The sequence below is a fragment of the Oncorhynchus tshawytscha genome, linkage group LG33, assembly GCF_018296145.1.
Source record: "Oncorhynchus tshawytscha isolate Ot180627B linkage group LG33, Otsh_v2.0, whole genome shotgun sequence".
NCBI lineage: Eukaryota > Metazoa > Chordata > Actinopteri > Salmoniformes > Salmonidae > Oncorhynchus > Oncorhynchus tshawytscha.
Window position 1 is genome coordinate 8,497,390 of NC_056461.1, and position 24,560 is coordinate 8,521,949.

Sequence of the window (24,560 nt, forward strand, 5' to 3'; positions counted from 1 at the left end):
TGGCCGTGTGTTTTGGGTCATTGTCATGCTGGAATACCCATCCAAGACCCATTTTCAATGTCTTGGCTGAGGGAAGGAGGTTCTCACCCAAGATGTGACTGTACATGGCCCCGTCCATCGTCCCTTTTATGCGGTGAAATTGTCCTGTCCCCTTAGCAGAAAAACACCCCCGATGCATAATGTTTCCACGTCCATGTTTGACTGTGGGGATGGTGTTCATGGGGTCATAGGCAGCATTCCTCCTCCTCCAAACACAGCGAGTTGAGTTGATGCCAAAGAGCTCCATTTTGGTCTCATCTGACCACAACACTTTCACCCAGTTGTCCTCTGAGTCATTCAGATGTTCATTGGCAAACTTCAGACGGGCATGTATATGTGCTTTCTTGAGCAGGGGGACCTTGCGGGGGCTGCTGGATTTCAGTCCTTCACGGCGTAGTGTGTTACCAATTGTTTTCTTGGTGACTATGGTCCCAGCTGCCTTGAGATCATTGGCAAGATCCTCCCGTGTAGTTCTGGGCTGATTCCTCACCGTTCTCATGATCATTGCAACTCCATGAGGTGAGATCTTTCATGGAGCCCCAGGCCGAGGGAGATTGACAGTTCTTTTGTATTTCTTCCATTTGTGAATAATCGCACCAACTGTTGTCACCTTCTCACCAACAAGCTGCTTGGCGATGGTCTTATAGCCCATTCCAGCCTTGTGTAGGTCTACAATCTTGTTCCTGACATCCTTGGAGAGCTCTTTGGTCTTGGCCATGGTGGAGAATTTGGAATCTGATTGATTGCTTCTGTGGAAAGGTGTCTTTTATACAGGTAATAAACTGAGATTAGGAGCACTCCCTTTAAGTGTGCTCCTAATCTCAAACTCGTTACCTGTATAAAAGACACCTGGGAGCCAGAAATCTTTCTGATTGAGAGGGGGTCAAATACTTATTTCCCTCATTTAAAATGCAAATCCATTTATTACATTTTTGACATGCGTTTTTCTTGATTTTTTGTTGTTGTTATTCTGTCTCTCACTGTTCAAATAAACCTACCATTAAAATTATAGACTGATCATTTCTTTGTCAGTGGGCAAACATACAAAATCAGCAGGGCATCAAATACTTTTTCCCCTCACTGTAAATTCCATCAGCATATCGATTGCTGTACACGAGCGAGTAACATGCTCGACCATTGCTACTCTAACTTCCCCGATGCATACAAGGCCCTCCCCCGCTTTCCTTTTGGCATATCTGACCATGACTCCCATCTTGTTGCTCCCCTCCTATAGGCAGAAACTAAAACAGGAAGCGCCTGTGCTTAGGTCTATCCAATGCTGGTCTGACCAATCGGATTCCACACTTCAAGATATGTTCTGGGTAGCCTCAGATAATAACAATGACATATACGCTGACTCGGTGAGCGAGTTTATACGGAAGTGTATAGGAGATGTTGTACCCACTGTGACTATTAAAACCTTCCCTAACCAGAAACCGTGGATTGATGGCATCATTCACACAAAACTGAAAGCATGTACCACCACATTTAATTATGGCAAGGCGACTGGAAATATGGCAGTATACAAACAGTGTAGTTATTCCCACCGTAAGGCAATTAAACAAGCAAAATGTCAGTATAGAGTAGAGGTCGAACAATTCTGATTTTTCAACGCCGATACCGATTATTGGAGGACCAAAAAAGCCGATACCGATTTAATTGGCCGATTTTTATTTGTAATAATGACAATTATAACAATACTGAACAAACACTTATTTTAACTAAATATAATACATCAATAAAATAAATTTAGCCTCAAGTAAATAATGAAACATGTTCAATTTGGTTTAAATAATGCAAAAACAAAGTGTTCTTAACTGACTTAACTAGTTAAATAAAGGTATAAAAAAATTAATCGGCACATCAGCGCCCAGAAATACAGATTTCCGATTGTTATGAAAACTTCTAGTTGTTATGAAGACCTCTAGTATAGAGACTAAGTGGAGTTGCAATTCAACGGCTCAAAAACAAGACGTATGTGGCAGGGTCTACAGACAATCACAGACTACAAAAAGAAAACCAGCCTCGTCGCGGACCAGGATGTCTTGCTTCCAGACCAATTAAGTGCCACCGATGCGGCCCACTACCAAAGACTGTGGGTTCTCCTTCTCCGTGGCCGATGTGAGTAAAATATTTAAACGTGTTAACCCTCGCAAGGCTGCCGGCCCAGATGGCAGCCCTAGCCGCGTCCTCAGAGCTTGCGCAGACCAGCTGGCTGGTGTGTTTACGGGCATATTCAATCAATCCCTATCCCAGTCTGCTGTCCCCACTTGTTTTAAGATGTCCACCATTGTTCCTGTTCCCAAGAAAGCTAAGGTAACTGAACTAAATGACTATCCGTCCGTAGCATTCACTTCTGTCATCATGAAGAGCTTTGAGAGACTAGTCAAGGATCATATCACCTCCACCCTACCTGTCACCCCAGACCCACTTCAATTTGGTTACTGCCCCATAGGTCCACAGACGATGCAATCGCCACCACACTGCCCTATCCCATCGGGACAAGAGGAATACCTGTGTAAGAATGCTGTTCATTGACTACGGCTCAGCATTCAACACCATAGTACCCTCCAAACTCATCATTAAGCTTGAGACCCTGGGTCATTTACTCCACCATGTGCAACTGGGTCCTGGACATCCTGACGGGCTGCCTCCAGGTGGTGAAGGTCTTGAGTGACGGTAGTTGTATGTTTTCTTGGCACCTTCAAGGCCAGAAGAACCTTTGAATAAAAGAAGCATGTCATTAGTGTTGAACTGGAACATTTTTATTTAACTAGGCAAGTCAGTTAAGAACAAATTCTTATTCACAATAACGGCCTACCCCGGCCAAATCCAGATGACACTGAGCCAATTGTGCGCTGCCCTATTGGCTCCCAATCACGGCCGGTTGTGATACATACAGCCTGGAATTGAAACAGGGTCTGTAGTGATGCATCTAGCACTGAGATGCAGTGCCTTAGACCGCAGCGCCACTCGTGAGCCCCAACATGAAGGCTATCAAAAATGTATCGTAACAGCTGTGTAGTCTATACGTTGGACATGGGCCCCCATCCTCCTACTGGGATGCCAAAGCACTTTTGTGTGAGGCATATCATTACAACTTCTATTTACTTTGGTGTAATTTTCACATCATAATATCATAAGTCGCATCCATTTACAGTATCTTACCTGGACATGGTCACATGTTGACTTTCAGAGGAAGCGCCTCGTCTCCCACGAAGACATATGGGCTCTGTGTTTGGGTCCCCAGGCAAGCAACTCTGGCCTTGGTAGCAGCAGCTGGCCTGCAATGAGTTGAGAGCCAAACTTGCGTCGTGAGGGAAATTCCTGCATCTCCCTCCCGACCGAATGCGCCAACATCTACCATGGTTGTGAAGTCTGCCAGCCCGCATCCGAAAGTATTGAAATGATCTTTCCTCGTCAATGCTTCGCATTCAGTCGGACAACAGGTGTAATTCTCCTTCCCCACCTAGTAGTGTTCTGTGGACGAATTTGCCTGTCATTCATTTCAATGTGGATGTCCACAACAGAGTGGAAACGCAATGCCCCCTTGCGGTTAAAGGCTCCGTTACGAGACGGACGCCACATACTCTGAAATGTTTCACATGTGCCCTCTTCCTCAGTCCAGCCAGAGTCCGTCCAAGAACAGGAAGTTACCGAACCACAGAAGATGAAAATATTGATGGCTTTATGGGATAGTTAGCAACTTGTAAGCAATTACCCATTCTTATAAGTGAGTACTATTTTAATAGTAATGTTAAATCATACACATTGGCTGTTGAGCCTATTCTATTATATGACTGTTCCCTCCCGTTTAAGTTTATTGTGCTGATAATTACACTTTGTTTTTGATGATTCAGATTAACATTAGTATCCCACCAGTGTAATGAACACGAGGGGAGACAGAGAGCTGGTTTCAAGCGCAGGGCACAGCAGCTGTTTATTGTACAGGACCACAGGAGGAGGCAGGTAGCTGGGTCCAGGGGCAGGCAGGGGCTCCAAAAGGGCAACAGTACAGGCAGGGAAAAGGCTAGTAACGTCATCCGGGAGATCAGGCAATAGGTTGATAACAGGAAATCCGATAAAGTACAGGCAGGGAATAGGCACAAGGAGTCATTAGTTTTTGCCTGCCTCACTAGCATACACAGGAGTAAACCACAGGAAAACCAGAAAGAAAGAAGTTTCACAAAACAAACAATACCTCACAGTGATGGGGTGCAAAGAACTGAACTAAATAGGGTGTGATAATGACATACAGGTGTGTGAACAGGTGATTAGAATTCAGGTGATTGGGATCTGGAGAGTGAGCTGCGTTCAGGGGATCTATGTGTTTGAGAGTGTAAGCTGGAAGCAGACATTACAACAACGGTGGAAATTCATTTTTTCATGTGCTTAAAAAAGATGGTACATAAAACATAAACACAGAAACTACACAATAGAATTCATTAAAAGTGCCATAGCTACACATTTATAGTGAACGTATGCGGTATACCCAACAGACTATCCATCAAACAGCCTACCAATTATCCTTCCCACTGTCTTAATCAAGCGCTGAATCTTGACTTGGTCTTGCACTGGCATGTTTCCAAAACACGCATATCAGACCAAAGGGGAAACGCACTCTGCAGGACAGATTTATAGAACATTTGTAAGATATGGCGGTCAACATTTAAAATGGTTCAGTTTGCGTTAAAAAAAAAACATTCCCTGTTGCATTTCCTTTATCTTTGCAAAAGCACCGTCGTTCAATTTCATTTGATTGTCTATTTCGATTCCCCATTGAGTGATGTGGTCACTCTATCGACTGATTCCCCATTCATCTTCGTAGGAGGTAGTGGAGTTTTGTTCATTCTCAATTCAAATTCCGTCTTTTGTTTTCTTAACGTTTATTTCAGGAAAGTTACGTGCGCACCACCGGACGAATTTGTCTGTTTCTCTGTCTCAACCTTGAAGAGAGGCTTGGTCTGGGTGGAGGAAACCCACAACAGCGGCGTCATCTGCATATTTAATGAATTTGTGGGCCGAGTCAGAGGCTCGACAATCGCTTGTGTACAGTTTTCACAGTATCTGTGAAAGTACGCAACCCTGAGGGGCTCCCGTATTCACCGTTCTAGATGTAGAGATGGTGGAGTTGAACTTCACTTGTTGGGTACGGTTCACAAGGACACTTCATCCGCACGGTAGGCGAATTGGTTTGGATCTGTTTGGGATGAGAGACCAGAAAGAATTTGTTTTTGAAGAATTTCTTCAAAACATTTCATGTCAAGCTTGACTTGCTATAAAGTTAGAGAAACAAGTTCAGGAAAAAGTAACTTAGCAAAACATGCTTTATTATCACCTTAAACAATATATTTATTCTCTCTTGAATAAAAAGGTCATATTTTGCATTCTCCCAGAATAAATGTGATCTCTGACGAGAGACACTACACTTGTCCATTAGGTAGCGGGGCCCTGCGAAGAGGATGTATGGCGTAACTGTGATATAACACTGTTTTTGTTCTGTGACGTTCGATGGGCATTTAAGGTGTGACCGGTGATCTGACAGGGGACACGCGTCAAAGGTGTGTGTGTGTGTGTGTGGTAGGTGCGCCTCTCTCACCTCCCCTCGGGGACAGGTGCTAAAGTGTGAGGGCTGAGGAGTGTGGGAAGCTGAGTTCCCATCTCAGACCTGTGAAAAGAGACACTAGAGCATGTGTCTCCACCAATGTCCTCCCGACAGCATGGGCTGACAGGGTAGTGGTGACGCAACCTTTTCTCACCTTTTCTTTTCATTATTTTGTATTTTTTTACATAACCACTATTGTTCCTCTTGACCCTGTCTTTTTTTCCTCTTTACAGTTCCCCACCTGAAGAGTTGATGGTTGTGGGTTGATCCATTGGCGCGCCCTCTACAGCCAGCCCTGTACCCTTGCCATTCCAGTACTGTACCAGTTAAGCTATACCAGTGCCATTATGTTGTTGTCTCGCTGGTCTCTGCTGCTACTCTGGTCTCTACTGGTTCTACTGGTCCAGTCCCCCCTAACCCAGTCCAGACCAGCTGCTTCCCTCAGTGACACTGACAGTGACACAGGTAAGAGACATGGACCACATAAAATATCTTAAATTCTCTCCTTTCTTTCTTTCTTGCTCTCTCTCTCTCTCTCTCTCTCTCTCTCTCTCGGCAGGGATGCGTCTCATTAGCCTTCTGTGTGTGCGTGCGCTTCCGTTTTGCTCGCTTGTTTAACGTGAGCTTTCTCTCCCTCTTTCTTATTTGATCCCTTTCATGCCAGGCTGAGGGTTCTGGGTTCAGGCTGCTTCCATGATGGTTCAATCCCACTGACTCTGTTCCGCTGTCTGGAACCGCTCAGTTAGCAGTGGGTCTTTATTCTGAGACAGAGGACAGAACACACTCTTCAATTTGGGGATGTGGAGGCTCTTTATTGGTCTAGAAAGGACCTCAGTCTTCAAGGTTTGTCCATTTAGTTACAAAAACTGAGGATGTTTACAGGGATTCTTTCATGGCGCAACCACGGTTTAGGTTCTCCACCACTGGCTATGGTTTACATATCCTGTCCACGCACACACATGCACACAGTTGGTTGGATGTGGAACAGAAAGGCTGTGTTTGGTAGGAAAGGATGAATTCTGTCTGAAAGGAGGTGTTTTTTTTCCCTCTGTTGGCGAGTCGTGTAACCATCGGCCATCCTAAACCAGCCCTAACACCATGGTGTGTGTGTGTGTGTACGTGCTTGCGAATGTGTGTTTGATACTGTTGTTTTGGAACACATCAATTCTTGTTTTTCTCTGTCAAAAACACCAAAAATGTCACTTCTGCTGCAAACAATTTTGCCATACACGAAGGCTGCTTCCAATTTTCTATCTCTGTCTCGCTGCTTCTTTCAAATAAAGCTGTTGGTCTTTGGATTTCAACCACCTCCCCCTGCTCTGCTCTTGTTTAGTGGATTCCGTTCCTCTTTTCAGTTATTTTATCCTTGTTTGTTTGTTTGTATCTCTTCTCTCTCTCCAACTCTCTCTCTGTCTATCTTTGACAACCTTTCATTAGGAATGTTCCCCCTGCCATGAGCAGACTGTATTCAGGACTTCCCATAATGCAGTTTCTGTAAACCTCTCCCTGTAGATTACAGACCTGCTGTGGTGAGGCTGGGAGCTGGGATTCTGGGATGGTCTATGTCACTCTGTGGTGGTGATGATTATGGACCTAATCTCTCTAGATTACAGTAGATATGATGATGAGTCGTGCTTTCTCTGGTCGCAGTCCTGCTGAGATGTGGGGAGGGAAGGGATCTGCGGCAGAAAATGCCCTTAGTAATGTAGTAGTTCTATATTGTATAGTAATCAATATATACATTCTGCTGGGAGATGGAAAGGGATGTGTGGTAGAATATATCCCTGCTTATAGTAATCACTGATCTGACGTGGCTGGATCTGTGAATGCTGTGGACTGGAACCTTATCAGACTGTGTCTAATGGTAGAATGAAAAGGGCTTTTTTCTTATTCAACATATTCAAACAGGACCCATTATTAAAGCTCTGGAGCCCTCCTTCCTCAACTCACCCTCACACCCATCCTTGCCCTTTTTGTTTGCAGCCATTTGTCAGGATGAAGGTGCTGACGATTAGTGTGTTTGTTTATCTCTGAGCTTGGGGTTAGGGAGCTACGTGGGAACTCTGAAGGAGCGGTGGTGCGTGCGCTGTGGCGACAGTGGAGGCACCTTAAAAAGGGGTGAAAGGTTAATCTTTATGCCGTTTCCATTCCCACTCAGCAGACCCCCACAGAGTAACCTTGTCTCAGCCCTTCCTGTTTGCACACACACACACACACACACAGTCTTGTACAGCTAACCTTGTGGGGAAACACAATTCAGTCCCATTCAAAATCCTATTTTCCCTAAACCTAACCCGTACTCTTACTGTATTATTTATGTATTGTTATTTTCCATCACTAGCACATTCGAGCCCGCTGCTTATATACATAGATACATAGCCACTTTAATAATGGAACACTAGTCACTTTAATAATGTTAACATATTTTGCATTACTCATCTCATATGTATTATTTTAATTTTTTAAATTTGATTTAACCTTTATTTAACTTGGCAAGTCAGTTAAGAACAAATTCTTCGGTCTAGGAACAGTGGGTTAACTGCCTTGTATATACTGTATTCTGCTGTATCTTAGTCCATGTCTCTCTGACATTGCTCATCCATATTTATATATTCTTAATTCCATTCCTTTACATAGATTTGTGTGTATTGGGTATATGTTGTGGAATTGTTAGATATTACTACACTGCTGGAGCTAGAAACACAAGCATTTCACTACACCTGCAATAACATCTGCTAAACACGTGTATGTGACCAATAAAATTAGATTTTGATTTGAAACCTTACCCTAGCTCCTAACCCTAAAACTAACCCTAGCTCCTAACCCTTAATGTAATACTAACACTAATTCTAAGCTTAACCCTAAACTTCCTAGAAATAGCATTTGATCTTGTCGTGACCAACAAAATGTCTCCAGTTGGTCAAAAAAAAATATTTTCGCTATTCTTGTGGGGACTTCTGGTCCCCACAGGAATAGTTAAACACATCCACACACACACACACACACACACACACACATACACACACTGGTTTCTAACTCTAGTTTACATACTCGTTTGAGAACGACAGCAATACTGACAGTGTTCCTCTCTCTCTCCATAGCTGACATGCTTACATCGTCGGAGGATGAAGATGATGATGATGAAGAGTCTTCCTCAGAGGAAAATAAACTGTACAACAACCAGAAGCTCCAACGTAAGCCCCTTCCTCTAACCTCTTTTCCCCAAACCTTGCCTGTCACTCACCCTTCGCTCCCTCTTTTTTTTATATTGAATCCAAAGTTAGAAATATAAATGCCTCTCTGTCTCTAGCGGTGGCTCCTCAGTGGGTGACTCCAGACAAGATGGAAAAGAGGCTCCATGCCGTTCCTGCCAGTAAGACTGTTAAATTCCGTTGCCAGGCGACTGGTAATCCCACTCCAACTTTGCGGTGGTACAGGAATGGAAAAGAGTTCAGGAGAGACCAGCGGATTGGAGGCTTCAAGGTATGTATGTTTGTACAGCCCTCTGCTGCATAGTGTGTTGTCTGTATAGTGCGTCATCAGTAAAGTCAGCAGGTAAATAGCATACCTTAAAAGTAAAGATTAGATTACAGTGCCAAGGGGTAGAATGTATAAAAATAACAGCAGAGGTCCAAGCACTGAACCTTGGGGAATACCAAATGTCACTTATTTCTACTTTACCAAATTTCAATCACAAACACCACACCAAATGTGTATTTTTCTTGGTTATTCTTATGTTTTCACTCCCTGACTTTCTCTCTCACCCCCTCCCTCTTTCAGCTCCGAGACCACATGTGGACTATAATAATGGAGTCTGTGGTTCCGTCTGATAAAGGCAACTACACATGTCTGGTGGAGAACAAGCATGGCAGCCTCACACACACCTACCAGCTGGACGTAGTGGGTCAGTATGTGTGTGTGTGTGTTTACTTCTGATATGCGTACATGGAGAGATGTGTACGTATATGTGTGTGTTTGCGTCACTCACGTTGCATGTGTGTTTGTGTGTTCTAGAACGTTCCCCTCACAGGCCCATCCTCCAGGCAGGCCTGCCAGCTAATCGTACGGCAGTGGTGGGTAGTGACGTAGAGTTTGTCTGTAGAGTGTTCAGCGACCCTCAGCCCCACATCCAGTGGCTCAAACGCATCACCATTAACGGCAGCAGAGTGGGGACAAACGGACTACCCTACGTACGTGTACTGAAGGTACACACACACACACACACATATCTACGTACAAATTCTGAAGGTTAACACACACTGTACCCACGAGGGCTACCCCACATAAACATCTCTCTATCGCCCTCAGACTGCAGGGTTTAACACCACAGACAGGGAGATGGAGGTGTTTACTCTGAGGAACGTGTCTGTGGAGGATGAGGGAGAGTACACCTGTCTGGCAGGAAACTCTATAGGAATGTCTCACCACTCTGCCTGGCTCAGCGTGATCAAAGGTACGCACACATAAATGTACTCGATTATTCTTAACCTTTGGTCTGCAATGTGCTTTACAAATGTGCACTCAAAATGGAAGAGAAGAAACAAACAAAAATGACGATAAAATAAAAACCATTGACTTCCTCCTCTGCAGACGTGCCTCCCTCCCCCGTACCGTCTCAGGCCTACCTGCAGATTTTCATCTACTGTGTCGGCTTCTTCGTCATCATGCTCCTAATCGCCATAGCGACCGCCTGCCGATTACGCTGCTCCCCGAAGAAGAGCGACTTCAGTAGCCAGCTGGCTGTTCATAAACTGGCGAAGAGCATTCCCCTACGCAGACAGGTAGCGCACACACACATGCCCGTAAACCACGATCGTATGATGAGTAAAATTTGCCTGAGAACTAATCCCTGGGTTTAGTTCAGCAGGCGGACCGCTTACCATATCCTCTATCACAGCCTCCCCCTCTCTTTCTCTAGGTGTCAGTAGACTCCTCTTCCTCTCTGCAGTCTGGGGTGTGTCTGGTCAGACCCTACCGCCTCTCCAGCGGAGCCACGCCCAACTTGGCCGGCGTGTCAGAATATGAGCTGCCTGCGGACCCGCTCTGGGAGCTGTCACGAGACCGGTACTAGAAGGCTTATATCCCTGCATAGAGAATACACAACCTATAGTTTAGGGAATACATAACCCTGCATATGGCATACATAATCTGCATAAGGTGCTTATAACTTAACCAAGGGGATTCATAACCTCCATGAACAAGACATTCATTTTATTTATTTTTCACCTTTATTTAACCCGGTTGAGAACAAGTTCTCATTTACAACTGCAACCTGGCCAAGATAAAGCAAAGCAGTGCGACACAAACAACAACACAGAGTTACACATGGGATAAACAAACGTACAGTCAATAACACAATAGAAAAAGTCTATATACAGTGTGTGCAAATGAGGTAAGATTAGGGAGGTAAGGCAATAAATAGGCCGTAGTGGCAAAGTATTACAATTTAGCAATTAAACACTGGAGTGATAGATGTGCAGAAGATGAATGTGCAAGTAGAGATACTTGGGTGCAAAGGAGCAAAAAATACAACTAACAATATGCTGTGCGTGTCTGTGTTGTAGGCTGTCTCTGGGGAAGCCACTGGGTGAAGGATGTTTTGGTCAGGTGGTGCTAGCAGAGGCTGCAGGTCTGGACAGAGAAAAACCCTCCCGTCTCACCATGGTCGCAGTGAAGATGCTTAAATGTTTGTGAGACTACTGCTGGCTACTTCTTGAAATATATTCCTAAAATTTGAGGAGAAAAATTAGAATAAACGTAGATTTTGGTATCATAATTTCTAACCTTGAAAACAGTGTGCGTATTGGTTGTTATTGATGTGATGTCACATCCTATTTCCTGTGTAGCGGATGCCACAGAGAAGGACCTGAGTGATCTGATCTCTGAGATGGAGATGATGAAGATGATCGGGAAACACAAGAATATCATCAACCTGCTTGGAGCCTGCACACAGGACGGTAAGACTGGCGCTGTGTGCGTGTGTGTGTGTGTGTGCATGCATGTGTGTGTGCGTGCATGTGTGTGTGCGTGCATGCGTATGAGCAGAATGGCAAACCATAAGTACAAAGAGGCACAGTACAAAGGGATAAAGATAACAACAGGGGTCCAAGCACTGAACCTTAGTGAACACCCAAATGTTACATTACAAGTAGGGTTTGGCGGTATCCAGATTTAAATATCGTCATACCGTCCTTCTCTCATCTCTGGATTTATGGTATTACCGTCTTAGTACCGTCTTAGTGCTAAAAAGGCCATTTTGCATCCATTACCAGAATGTTAACAAAAATAGCACAAACTAATAGCGTATTTCAATAGAGGCTGTTAGCTAATTATGCTAATGAGCTCAAACAAAATAAACTAATTGCAAAGACATGCAATCCAGTTCATACAGTGATACAAGTATAGGTAGTAGCTACTGAATGTAATTTCTGTTTTGCTTGTAAAACTCCACACATGTGAACTAGAGACATTGTGAAAATGAGCAAAGTTTTGACGCATGCTTGTCTGAAGGAAGAACCATACTGGCTCTGGAGCAGTATGTGTCCATGCTGTGTCTGTGTGGAGTTGCTATGGTAATGGGCCTGCCTGCTCTGCTGCGAATGGAGGGGAGAAAAAATAAACACAAAGAAATCAAGATGGAAGCAGTGCCAGCTTTACAGATAACTCATCCAAAGCACTTTGACTTCTCAAAAACATGACAGAATGTGTCTCTTTATTAACTCAGCCACTTACTGAGCTAATTAGCCAGTTAAACCAAATACACAGCTGGACTCACCAGCTCCTGTGTTCTCCCGTTGTGCTATTTACAAACAAACACATGACTGGCTGAACATTTCTGGGGAACTACGGTAAACTTCATAATGTAAAACAATGCGACAGGTGAAATGAAGAATGCAATCTGCTTTATCTCCTAGATTATTGAGCAAGTTGACTGCAGGTATTTAAAAGTAGCTACAAATATTCTTAATTTATCTTGTCTTTTTCAGAATACCTATGTATACGCTACATACGGTATACTGCCGAGCCTAATTATAACCCTCTTCTCTCTCCAGGCCCTCTCCACGTGGTGGTAGAGTATGCATCTCAGGGCAACCTGAGAGAGTACCTGCGGTGTCGGAGGCCTGTGGGTCTGGAGTATTGGTCTGGGCCTACCCGGGCCCCCTTGGACACCCTGGAGGTCAGGGAGCTGGTGTCTGCTGCCTATCAGGTGGCAAGGGGCATGGCTTACCTCGCCTCACAGAAGGTCAGAGAAGAGACTAGTGTTATTGTCTCTCTCTCTCACTCTCTCTTCGTCTGCATCTATTCTCTTCGGTTACTCTACTTCTCTCTTTCTCCTTGAAGTGTGGACATTTGTGCCTGTCAATCAATTAATCAATCGTTTGTTTTGTAGTGTATCCACAGGGACTTGGCAGCCAGGAATGTGTTGGTGACAGAGGACAATGTGATGAAAATCGCAGACTTTGGGCTGGCCAGAGACATCCATCACATAGACTACTACAAGAAGACCACCAACGTGAGTGACTTGGTCAAAATGGAGCAGGTGTGACTTAAACACAGACAGATGGACATATAGGTGGTTTAACCCCTCGTTTTCCTCCCAGGGTCGCCTGCCAGTGAAATGGATGGCACCGGAGGCTCTGTTCGACCGCATCTACACACACCAGAGTGACGTGTAAGTCTCCCCCTCCTAACATTTCATAGACGTTACGTTCTGTTGCGCCGTGGCTTTACGCTGATCCATCATGTTATGTACCTGTAGGTTTCTTTTCAAGCCCAGCAATAACTGTCCCTGATAAAGTGATAGTTCACTGTATTGAATTCTGTGTGTGTGTGTGTGTGTTGCAGGTGGTCGTTTGGTGTGTTGCTGTGGGAGATCTTCACACTAGGAGGCTCTCCCTACCCTGGTGTGCCCGTGGAGGAGCTTTTCAAACTGTTGAAGGAGGGACATCGTATGGACAGACCAGCCGCCTGCACAGAGGAGCTGTGAGTACACGCCGAAACACACACAGACAGTACAATGTCCTCGCAAGTATAGTGATACAAGTATAATAAATGTCCTTGCACGTATAGCAATGCAAATGCACTGTCTGTTCTGACCCTGTGGTGTTTGTTCCCAGGTACATGATGATGAGAGACTGCTGGCATGCTGTTCAGTCTCACAGGCCAACCTTCAAACAACTGGTAGAGGATCTGGATCGCATGCTCTCACTCATGGCCAACCAGGTAAAAACACACACACACAGTCATTTTCGTATAATTTGAATTGTTCCCCCGAACATGTCCTCTCTGTCTCTGCTCTCTCTCTAGGAGTATTTGGATCTGTCCATCCCTGCGGTCCAGTATTCTCTAGTGGGTCCAGACACCAGCAGCTCCTCTGACTCGGTCTTCTCCAGGGAGCCAACCCACGGAGCAGAGTACTCTTCCCGGAGCCCGTCCCGGACCTCCACCCTGCTCTACAACCAGCACACCCCCCCTAGGACCCCTTCTCGGGCCTCTACCCTGGCCTACGACCACCATATTCCCTCCCGGACGTCCACCCTGACCTACACCATACCTACCCGGCACACCACCACCCGGGGACACAGCCAACGTTGATCTACCAAACCCTTGCCGCACACCTTAACCTATCCACCTCCCTTTTAGTCAGTCCCTACCATGAGCTCTGCCCCCAGCCCCTCCTACCCCCCCCACACCCCCTGACTTCTACCCCCAGCCCCTGTTTGGTGACTGGGAGGCCTACCAGAGGGGGAGGACACTACCTGAGTGCTTTAACCCCTTGTTCTCCAGTCTGCCCCGGAGCGGGGTTCATTTGACCTGCTTGGCATTTCTGGGGAAAGGCTCATTAACAAAGATGAAGACAATGGCAAAGATAGACAGACAGAGGGTCATAACAGAGTCATAAGACATGCAATAGACTTTTCACAAAGACTCTTCTGTTCTCCTCCCTATTAATATGGGGATACTCACACAGGAGCAAGAGGAGGAGGCTGCTAAACATTATTTTCATCGTCATATTATGCACCAAACTGCTGCTTCGTGAGTAAACCCATACAGGCTATTAAAAAGGAAATCTTACCAAGGGAAAACAAATCATTCACTTATTTTGTATATAACCTTTATTTAACTAGGCAAGTCAGTTAAGAACAAATTCTTATTTACAATGACGGCCTACCAAAAGGCAAAAGGCCTCCTGCGGGGACGGGGGCTTTATATAAATATATTATGAATTGTGTCATCTGAAAATATATTTCCAGGTTTACTTTTTTTTTTAGATGGTTGCTTGTTTTTATCCCTGTCAATGAAAGAGTGGAGTGGATATGATGCTATGTGTTCGAATCAGAGGAAAGAGGTAGGTAAGATGCTTTGTGTTTGAATAAGCTAATATCATACCAGCAGTGTTAGTCAGGGCTACAGTTACAGTATCACCCTCTAGTCTAGACTCTATGGACACCAGTGTTACGCTGAAGGTAATGATGATGTTGCTGAGGATAATGTACATGGTAATGTAAATGCTTTTAAAACAAACAAATGCACTTATCGCCAATGGAGGTCTACCTTCCTTTACAGAGGATGCCTTTATTTGAAGGACTGTAAATAAAAGACAACAGTGTTACAAAACCTCACGGAAGTCTTTTTGAAGGAGAGAGAAAATCGGGGGAGAGAGAGCGCATGCTGAAGTGATCAGTCTGCCAAATGTTGTCGTGCTCCAGGACTTCAGGGGTCGAAGAAAGGACTGGTGAAAGAGTGCGTGATGGGAGAGAGGGAGGAGAGGTTCTGCTGCTGACTGCAGAGGAAGCATTCTCTCCAGAAAATGGTAAGTGTGTGTGTGTGATTTAATGGTGGGAAGAGAGGATTGGCCAGTAACTTCGCTCTATCAATCACCCTGAGATCTGGAACTTACAGCACAGACAGGAGCTTCCTGCCAGACGCACGCGCACACACAGCTGGCAGCTTGTTTGGCTGAGGTCCAGGGTCTGGATAGCATGTCTGTTCCTTGGAGAGGAGACATTCGGTTAAACTTCTGGCTGCGTTCTCTCTCTCTCTCTGCTGAGATGTCAGCTGTTTCTGCGTTCTATTCACAGCTCATAGCTCACTATGTGTTAAATAAAAAAACACTTCATACGGATCCTATCCTTATTGTTTCAGATAGGAATTTTCCAGAAACTTCTCAGAAGGCGTAAGGATAAAGCGCCCCATCCATTCACTCTAGAATTTGAAGTAGCCTATTCTAACCTGATTACCCCGAATAGGGTTATATTCCCTGAGCTCTTCCTGTGTCACTGTGTAAATCTGGGCTTGTCTAAACGTGTTGAGGAGTGTGTTTTCTCAGGGTTGCTCGTAGTTCCTGGAAATGAGGGCTGTTAGCACAGCCATCTGCCCTATATGTTGACCACCACACACACACACACACACACACACACAAACGCACACAATGACGGCAATCGATGTCCCCCACCAAGGTGTTAATGCAAACACCCCACCCCTGCCACCGTTCTCCATTAAGTGCTCTCCTGGCTGTATGTGGGCTCTTGGGGTTTATGGGCCGTGAGCTGCCGTTACTGGGTGTGAGGAGCCATAATGGGGCTGCAGTTTCCACCTGAGACAGATGGTTCAGAGGGGCGTCAGAGTCACTGGCATCCAGTGTGGTGCTGTTATCGACACCTGTCGGAGCTAGCGGAGGATCAGCCTTGGGAACCACAGGGGCTGTCGGGGATATCAGGCTTTTGTAAAAATAAAAAAAAAACGCTGGAGATTTATTGACAGGGTGGCTATCAACTGTGCAAAGTTCCTCAGCGTACACACGTCAGAGGAGCTGAAATGGTCAAACCAAGCGGACACCATGGTGCATAAGGCACGACAGCGACTCTTCAACCTCAGGATGCTGAAGAAGTTCAGCCTGTCCCCGAGGGCCCTCGGTGTTCTACAGGAGCACCGTCGAGAGCCTACTGTCGGGCTGCGTCACAGTGTTCTACAGGAGCACCGTCGAGAGCCTACTGTCGGGCTGCGTCACAGTGTTCTACAGGAGCACCGTCGAGAGCCTACTGTCGGGCTGCGTCACAGTGTTCTACAGGAGCACCGTCGAGAGCCTACTGTCGGGCTGCGTCACAGTGTTCTACAGGAGCACCGTCGAGAGCCTACTGTCGGGCTGCGTCACAGTGTTCTACAGGAGCACCGTCGAGAGCCTACTGTCGGGCTGCGTCACAGTGTTCTACAGGAGCACCGTCGAGAGCCTACTGTCGGGCTGCGTCACAGTGTTCTACAGGAGCACCGTCGAGAGCCTACTGTCGGGCTGCGTCACAGTGTTCTACAGGAGCACCGTCGAGAGCCTACTGTCGGGCTGCGTCACAGTGTTCTACAGGAGCACCACTGAGCGCCTACTGTCGGGCTGCGTCACAGTGTTCTACAGGAGCACCGTCGAGAGCCTACTGTCGGGCTGCGTCACAGTGTTCTACAGGAGCACCACTGAGCGCCTACTGTCGGGCTGCGTCACAGTGTTCTACAGGAGCACCGTCGAGAGCCTACTGTCGGGCTGCGTCACAGCCTGGTACAGCAACTCCACCGCCGCTGACTGCAAGGTGCTACAGAGGGTGGTACGCTCAGCCGAATGCACCGTTGGGTGCACACTGCCTGTGTCGCAGGAAGGACAAGATCATCGGGGACCCCAGCCACCTGAGCCAAGCCCTGTTCTCCCCACTTCCTTCACTAAGTATAGGAGCATTGTGGCAAAAACCTGAAAGACTGGTCAGTAGCTTCTACACACAGATCATCAGGCTACTGAACAGCTACCACTAGTCAGCTACCTGCTCCCCCTGTCCCCCCAGACTTCCTATTTTGTGTGTGTGTGTGCGTGTGCTTGAGCTTGCATGAGAGACAGACAGAGAGTTCAGGTTTCCCTCAAGTCAGTCTGTTTTGTACTGTGACCCATCTACAGCCTTCCAAAATTCCCTGCTGCGACCCACCCAATAACCACAACCACCACTGTTTCTGGCCCCAATAACCACAACCACCACTATTTCTGTTTCTGGCCCCAATAACGACCTAGAGGGAATGGGATCAGCTGTGACCCACCCAATAACCACAACCACCTCTGTTTCTGTTTCTGTCCCCAATAACGACCTAGAGGGAATGGGATCAGCTGTGACCCAAACCGCCATTTTAGAAACGCAACTTTTTAGTATAACAGTTTCTTTCCGAAGCAATTGAAACAGGTAAGTGTTACCGCATGTACTCCTGAGAGAGAGAGAGAGAGAGAGAGAGAGAGACCGAGACAGAGCGAGAGAAATAAAGTCTTCTATGTCATTACGGAACACTTAGGGGGCCATTAGCAGTATATAGATCTTTTCCTCTGGTACACCTCCCCTCCGTGTCAAACTGTCTGGGCCAACAACCTCCTAACTGATCACACGGATTGATTGGGGAGACTTATTATCGTTGCCTCAATTTGAAAAATGTGGCGTGTTTTAAACCACTGCTGTACACTTAGGGCTGTTCTGCCAGATACAGACCCGCTTGGTAAACCAGCCCTAAGTCATCTAACAGACGAGTTTGCAAAACAGAGAAACTGACTGTGAGAAAGTGGTAAGAAGGACGTAGGAGGCCTTACAGGCCTGTGATTTAGAATGCTGGTTCTGGCTGTATGTACAGAGGTCTGGTAAAGTCATAGGCCTGGGGAGTTTGGCTGGGACTGGAGATTTGTACCAGAGATAATCTCGTTGGAGGATAGACTGTCCTAAGGACGCCCAGCTCCATCAACGACAGGAGTATACTGCCACCCAGTGGATGGAAATGACAGAAGAAACTTTGAAAATACTTTACCCTCACACTCTATATTTTGTATTTATTTAACCTTTATTAAACTAGGCAAGTCAGTTAAGAACAAATTCTTATTTACAATGACTGCCTACCCCGGACAACACTGGGCCAATTGTGTGCTGCCCTATGGGACTCCCAATCACGTCCGGATGTGATACAGCCTGGATTCAAACCAGGGACTGTAGTGACCCCTCTTGCACTGAGGATGCAGTGCCTTAGACCGCTGAGCTACTCAGGAGCCCAAATCTAACACCAATTGAAACGATTAAAGATCACCAATTTGTGAAACTAGGATCGCTCAATCACTAGTCTGGTATGGCAACTGCTCGGCCTCCGACCGCAAGGCACTACAGAGGGAAGTCCGTACGGCCCAGTGCATCACCGGGAACAAGCTTCCTGCCATCCAGGACCTCTATACCAGGCTGTGTCAGAGGAAGGCCCTAAAAATTGTCAAAGACTCCAGCCACCCTAGTCATAGACTGTTCTCTCTGCTAACGCACGGCAAGCGGTACCTGAGCTCCAAGTCTAGGTCCAAAAGGCTTCTAAACAGCTTCTACACCCAAGCCATAAGACTCCTAAACAGCGAATAAAATAATCCCGAGTGGCACAGCGATCTAAGGCACTGCATCGCGGTGCTAGGGGCTTCACTAGAGACCCTGATTTGATTCCAAGCTGTATCACAACCGGCCGTGATTGAGAGTCCCGTAGGGTGGCGCACAATTGGCTCAGCGTTGTCCGGATTAGGGTGTGGCCGGGGTAGGCCGTCACTGTAAATAAGAATTTGTTCTTAAATGAATTGCCTAGTTAAAAAAAAAAAGTTTACCTACGCGGAGTATTTTCATTGTCCCCTCCCCACATTTTTACGCTGCTTCTACTCTGTTTATTGTCTATGCAGTTACTTTACCTCTACCTACATGTACATATTACCTCAATTACCTCAACTAACCTGTGCCCACCCCTGTATATAGTCTCGCTGTTATTTTGTTGTTGCTCTTGAATTATTATTATTATTTTTTTAAATCTTATTTTCTATCCATTTATTTTTTACTTGCTTATTTTAGTAAATATTTTCTTAACACGTATTTTTCTAAAAACTGCATTGTTGGTTAAGGGCTTGCAAGTGAGCATTTCACTGTACACCTGTTGCAATCAGCGCATGTGACAAATACCATTTGATTTGAAATGTCTGTAGTCAATATGATGCAGATCACAACATTTATTTGTAGCAGAGAGAATTACCCCCAAGCCCCCATAGTGTAGAGTACCAGACTCGACTACACTATAACACACACACACACACACAGGATCTCAAATCATACACGATTTAACCACATCTTCCACAGCAAACTATTGTCGTGTTCTTACACAGTATAGGATCTTACATTAACACAGACAGTGACAGAGAAGGACGTGGTGAGCCCCACGACCAGCGCGTTGACGTCATGTCCCCGTGAGGAGGTGGTGACATCGTCGTAGAGCGGCATAACAGCACGGCATCAGAATTTGACGTCCCATCTAGATGTCAAGCTCCGCCCGCTGCCGACAACTCAAACCAATCACAACTAAAGACGTATAACAACATCATAAATAAACATTTAGTGAGAAAATATATATCAATAATAATATTATGGTAATATATCCAGGGGTCTTTTTAAATAGGCTTCTCTTGGTAATCGCTGGTCAAAACTGGGACGTTATGGCTGCTGTGCCATGTTGAAATCGGATGGAAACGACAGTGAAGGTTCGTCTTCTTAGATAGCCTTTGAAATGTTTCAATTGGTTCACATTAAATGATCAGACTTTTCAACAGCTCTCTAGGTTAAGTTGAGTCTATTCTGAGCGGATGTCATCCTCCACATTCAACGTCCAGCTAACAAGTTTCATCCCCCTCTCATCAAGCGTCAACCGGCACAGAAACACTTTCAACGGCAGTTCGAGATCGACACTTCTCCAAATCAACTTCTACATTACAGCAGCTCCAAACTTCCCTTAATCATTTGGCCTTAATCATTTAGCCGTAATCATTTGAGGAGAAACCTGTGTGTGTGTGCGTGCACGTGTGTGTGTGTGCGTGCATGCATGGAGAGTTGAAGCATTCATGACTGTCTTGAGTTGTGTGTTTAAGGTAGCTGTGGTGTGTTTGTGTGTATAAGGTATGAGCGGTGTGCATGTACACTACCGCTCAAAAGTTTGGACACATCTACTCATTCAAGGGTTTTTCTTTATTTTTTTTACTATTTTCTACATTGTAGAATAATAGTGAATACATCAAAACTATGACATTACACATGGAATCATGTAGTAAGCAAAAAAGTGTTAAACAAATCAAAATTCTTCAAATAGTCACTCTTTGCTTTGACAACAGCTTTGCACACTCTTGGCATTCTCTCAACCAGCTTCACCTGGAATGCTTTTCCAAAAGTCTTGAAGGAGTTCCCACATATGCTGAGCACTTGTTGGCTGCTTTTCCTTCACTCTGCGGTCCGACTCATCCCAAACCATCTCAATTTGTTTGAGGTTGGGGGATTGTGGACGCCAGGTCATCTGATGCAGCACTCAATCACTCTCTTTCTTGGTAAAATAGCCCTTACACAGTGTTGAGGTGAGAAAATCAAATGGTAGTCCCACTAAGAGCAAACCAGATGGAATGGCGTATCGCTGCAGAATGCTGTGGTAGCCATGCTGGTTGTGTGCCTTGAATTCTAAATAAATCAGACTGTCACTAGCAAAGCACCCCCACACACTAAGACCTCCTCCTCCAAGCTTTACGGTGGGAAATACACATGCAGAGACATCATCCGTTCACCCACACTGCGTCTCACAAAGACAAGGCTGTTGGAACCAAAAATCTCACAATTTCCACAGGTCTAATGTCCATCGCTCGTGTTTCTTGGCCCAAAGCAAGTCTCTTCTTCTTATTGGTGTCCTTTAGTAGTGGTTCCTTTACAGCAATTCAACCATGAAGGCCTGATTCACAGTCTCCTCTGAACAGTTGAAGTTGAGATGTGTCTGTTACTTGAACTCTGTGAAGCATTTATTTGGTCAACCATTTCTGAGGCTGGTAACTCTAATGAACATATCCTCTGCAGCAGCGTTAACTCTGGGTCTTCCTTTCCTGTGGTGGTCCTCATGAGAGACAGTTCTATCATAGCGCTTCATGGTTCTTGCAATTGCACTTGAAGAAACTTTCAAAGTCCTTCACATTTTCCGTATGGACTGACCTTCATGTCTAAAGTAATGATGGACTGTCGTTTTTCTTTGCTTATTTGAGCTGTTCTTGCCATAATATGGACTTGGTATTTTACTAAATAGGGCTATCTTCTGCATCCCCCCACCACCATGTCACAACACAACAGATTGGCTCAAACACATTAAGGAAAGAAATTCCACAAATTAACATTTAACACCTGTTAATTGAAATGCATTCCAGGTGACTACCTCATGACTCTGGTTGAGAGAATGCCAAGAGTGTGCAAAGCTGACATCAAGGCAAAGGGTGGCTACTTTGAAGAATCTCAAATTAAAATATAACACTGTTACTACATGAATCCATATGTTACTTCCTAGTTTGGATGTCTTCACTGTTATTCTACAATGGAGAAAATAGTAGAAATAAAGAAAAACCCTGGAATGAGCAGGTGTTCTAAAACATCTGACCGGTAGTGTTTGTCTCCTCTTTACTCCATCTCTCTATCCGACTCCTCCAGAGAGCGTTTCCTAGCGAACAGGTGGGTGGGGTCTCTTCCTCCCATGCTGGGCTGGATCTTGAAGGAGGGGGGAGACCCCATTGGCCAGTGCCAGCCGGCGGGGGCGGAGTTAGCACCTTGGTTAGACTCCTGGGGGCAAGGCTTGTTCTGCAGCAGCTGGAAGAGGGTCTCCATGTCTGGCCCCAGCCTAGAAACAAACTCCGCCCTGACAACCGCCACTGTCCCCTGATCACAGGCCAGCAGGGACTGAAGCAGAGTGCTGTAGTACCTGGAACGCACACGTCGCATTAGACAAATACACTGGGTTAGTCACGCGCACACACAGTTTGGCTCACCTGTTGGGGAAGTGTGCAGGTACCTGTACCACCTCTCCAATGGCCTCAGGGTTGGAGCGAGCCACACCACAGATGTCCAGTCTACTGTAACACTCCTCCTGGACCTACACACACACACACACACACACAACCCTTTTAACTCTCAGAAACTAGCACTTCAACCTACCACACAGTAGAGGTTATTTGGGATCACTTTGGCGCCGATAGGAAGATATGACGGCTGACACGGAGTGAATCTTTAATAAAGCCAGTGACTGACCTCAGAGATCATCCTCTGGAAGATTCCACAGCGTCTGATGGTCTGGAACATTCTAGATGTGACGCCGTTGGCAATACACCTCAGACTCTCTTTTACAAATGTCTTACCCTGCGCTCACACACACACACACACACACACACACACACACACACACAGGGTTAGAGACACTGCGGTGGGTTGTCACAAAAGTGTGTGTGTGTGTGTACAGATTACCTGTGTGTTGAAGGTAGCTGCGGTGTGGAGGAACAGTTGGCAGATATCGTGCATGCCATCCGTGTCACAGGTAGAATTCTCCAGGCAGGCAAATGTTCCACATCCCACAGCTAGAGCACCATTCAAGCACCCAGCCACATCTGCTGGAGAGAGAGGGGGGGGCACATCAAACTTCAGCAATTGACAGAGGCTATAGTGGGCTACACTCACATACATTTAAGAAAGTGCCTATGTCTCTATTCATGGGAATGCAACTATTTTAGCAAGGTTTGATTACAGGAGGCAACTTTCACACCCAACTCTTGTGCATGAACCCAACGCACTCTGTATCTACAGCCTTTTTTGGATAAGAACTGCAGTTTGCATTGTCTTTTGCACTTTAGGCTAACCAACGGTACTCACAGGGGCTACTGGAGGAGAAGCGTGCACGGCCAGGAGAGGATTCCTCCGGTTCGACATCGAAGGCGGAGGTCCCCAGGACTAGGAAGATCGCGAACAGGCCGAATTTAGCTAGCATCTTGTTGAAATATGGTGATGTTCATCGGGTGCAAGAGGTAGGCTTGATTTTTGGTGGAGAACACTTGGGATGTAGCTCTCTGTTAGTTCCCTGGTTAGTGTTAAGTTGACGAGCTGTTTTTTATAGCCGTTTGTTACACAAATCCCTGGACCCCCAGCGGGTTTGTCCAATCAGCGACCGGCATCTCCAGTGGGGGTCGCGGTGCGTGCGTTAGGCTAATTTATCAAATGTTTCCACTGAGCGCTTTGGAACTTTCCGTGCGTCTGCTCATATTTATTCATGTAAGAACGTTCATTGTGGAAATTGAAACTAAAGTGATTATTTTATTTCAAAATGCATCGGGTGAGGTTACAATGGGTCTGCTAATGTGAGAAGCAACTGTTCAGGTGTTTTTTAATTTATTTTTTTATTTCACCTTTATTTAACCAGGTAGGCTAGTTGAGAACAAGTTCTCATTTGCAACTGCGACCTGGCCAAGATAGCATAGCAGTGTGAACAGACAACACAGAGTTACACATGGAGTAAACAATAAACAAGTCAATAACACAGTAGAAAAAAAAGTCTATATACATTGTGTGCAAAAGGCATGAGGAGGTAGGCGAATAATTACAATTTTGCAGATTAACACTGGAGTGATAAATGATCAGATGGTCATGTACAGGTAGAGATATTGGTGTGCAAAAGAGCATAAAATAAAATAAATAAAAACAGTATGGGGATGAGGTAGGTAAAAATGGGTGGGCTATTTACCGATAGACTATGAACAGCGGCAGCGATTGGTTAGCTGCTCAGATAGCAGATGTTTGAAGTTGGTGAGGGAGATAAAAGTCTCCAACTTCAGCGATTTTTGCAATTCGTTCCAGTCACAGGCAGCAGAGAACTGGAACGAAAGGCGGCCAAATGAGGTGTTGGCTTTAGGGATGATCAGTGAAATACACCTGCTGGAGCGCGTGTTACGGGTGGGTGTTGCCATTGTGACCAGTGAACTGAGATAAGGCAGAGCTTTACCTAGCATGGACTTGTAGATGACCTGGAGCCAGTGGGTCTGGCGACGAATATGTAGCGAGGGCCA

At 45.6% G+C, this 24,560-nt stretch overlaps 2 protein-coding genes across 4 annotated transcripts in view; one reads left to right on the top strand and one right to left on the bottom strand.

Annotated features, from left to right (window-relative positions):
- fgfr1b (fibroblast growth factor receptor 1b) overlaps positions 1 to 15,262 on the top strand; it is a 29,933-nt gene extending 14,671 nt beyond the window's left edge. Inside the window, exons 1-17 of one of the 3 annotated variants that reach the window (XM_024397170.2) lie at positions 5,968 to 6,109; positions 6,309 to 6,487; positions 8,746 to 8,838; positions 8,955 to 9,127; positions 9,425 to 9,548; positions 9,659 to 9,849; positions 9,953 to 10,097; positions 10,235 to 10,425; positions 10,563 to 10,708; positions 11,209 to 11,330; positions 11,491 to 11,601; positions 12,697 to 12,887; positions 13,035 to 13,157; positions 13,246 to 13,316; positions 13,490 to 13,627; positions 13,762 to 13,867; positions 13,952 to 15,262. In XM_024397170.2, the coding sequence (XP_024252938.1) occupies positions 8,751 to 8,838; positions 8,955 to 9,127; positions 9,425 to 9,548; positions 9,659 to 9,849; positions 9,953 to 10,097; positions 10,235 to 10,425; positions 10,563 to 10,708; positions 11,209 to 11,330; positions 11,491 to 11,601; positions 12,697 to 12,887; positions 13,035 to 13,157; positions 13,246 to 13,316; positions 13,490 to 13,627; positions 13,762 to 13,867; positions 13,952 to 14,239 (2,208 nt within the window). In that variant the 5' untranslated portion in view covers positions 5,968 to 6,109; positions 6,309 to 6,487; positions 8,746 to 8,750 and the 3' untranslated portion in view covers positions 14,240 to 15,262. Of the gene's footprint in view, positions 1 to 5,877; positions 6,110 to 6,308; positions 6,488 to 8,745; positions 8,839 to 8,954; positions 9,128 to 9,424; positions 9,549 to 9,658; positions 9,850 to 9,952; positions 10,098 to 10,234; positions 10,426 to 10,562; positions 10,709 to 11,208; positions 11,331 to 11,490; positions 11,602 to 12,696; positions 12,888 to 13,034; positions 13,158 to 13,245; positions 13,317 to 13,489; positions 13,628 to 13,761; positions 13,868 to 13,951 lie in introns of those variants that run through there. The other 2 variants (XM_024397168.2, XM_024397169.2) reach the window with 2 other exon arrangements.
- A 6,800-nt stretch (positions 15,263 to 22,062) lies between these two features.
- Positions 22,063 to 23,881, bottom strand: stc1l (stanniocalcin 1, like). Its single transcript, XM_024396828.2, has 5 exons — positions 23,374 to 23,881; positions 22,972 to 23,114; positions 22,759 to 22,866; positions 22,500 to 22,603; positions 22,063 to 22,432 (listed from the first exon to the last, which is right to left on the bottom strand). The coding sequence occupies exons 1-5, from the start codon at positions 23,486 to 23,488 to the stop codon at positions 22,135 to 22,137; spliced, it is 768 nt and encodes a 255-aa protein (XP_024252596.1). The 5' UTR covers positions 23,489 to 23,881; the 3' UTR covers positions 22,063 to 22,134.
- Positions 23,882 to 24,560: the final 679 nt, after the last annotated feature.

Bases quoted from the DNA above. Each gene is read 5' to 3' on its own strand.
- stc1l (XM_024396828.2), bottom strand. From the start codon at position 23,488: ATGCTAGCTAAATTCGGCCTGTTCGCGATCTTCCTAGTCCTGGGGACC. The intron at 22,604-22,758 runs GTCAGTCACTGG...GTGTGTGTGTAG, and splicing joins TCCAGAGGATGATCTCTGAG to GTCCAGGAGGAGTGTTACAG. The intron at 22,433-22,499 runs GTGAGCCAAACT...TGTGCGTTCCAG, and splicing joins CCTGCACACTTCCCCAACAG to GTACTACAGCACTCTGCTTC.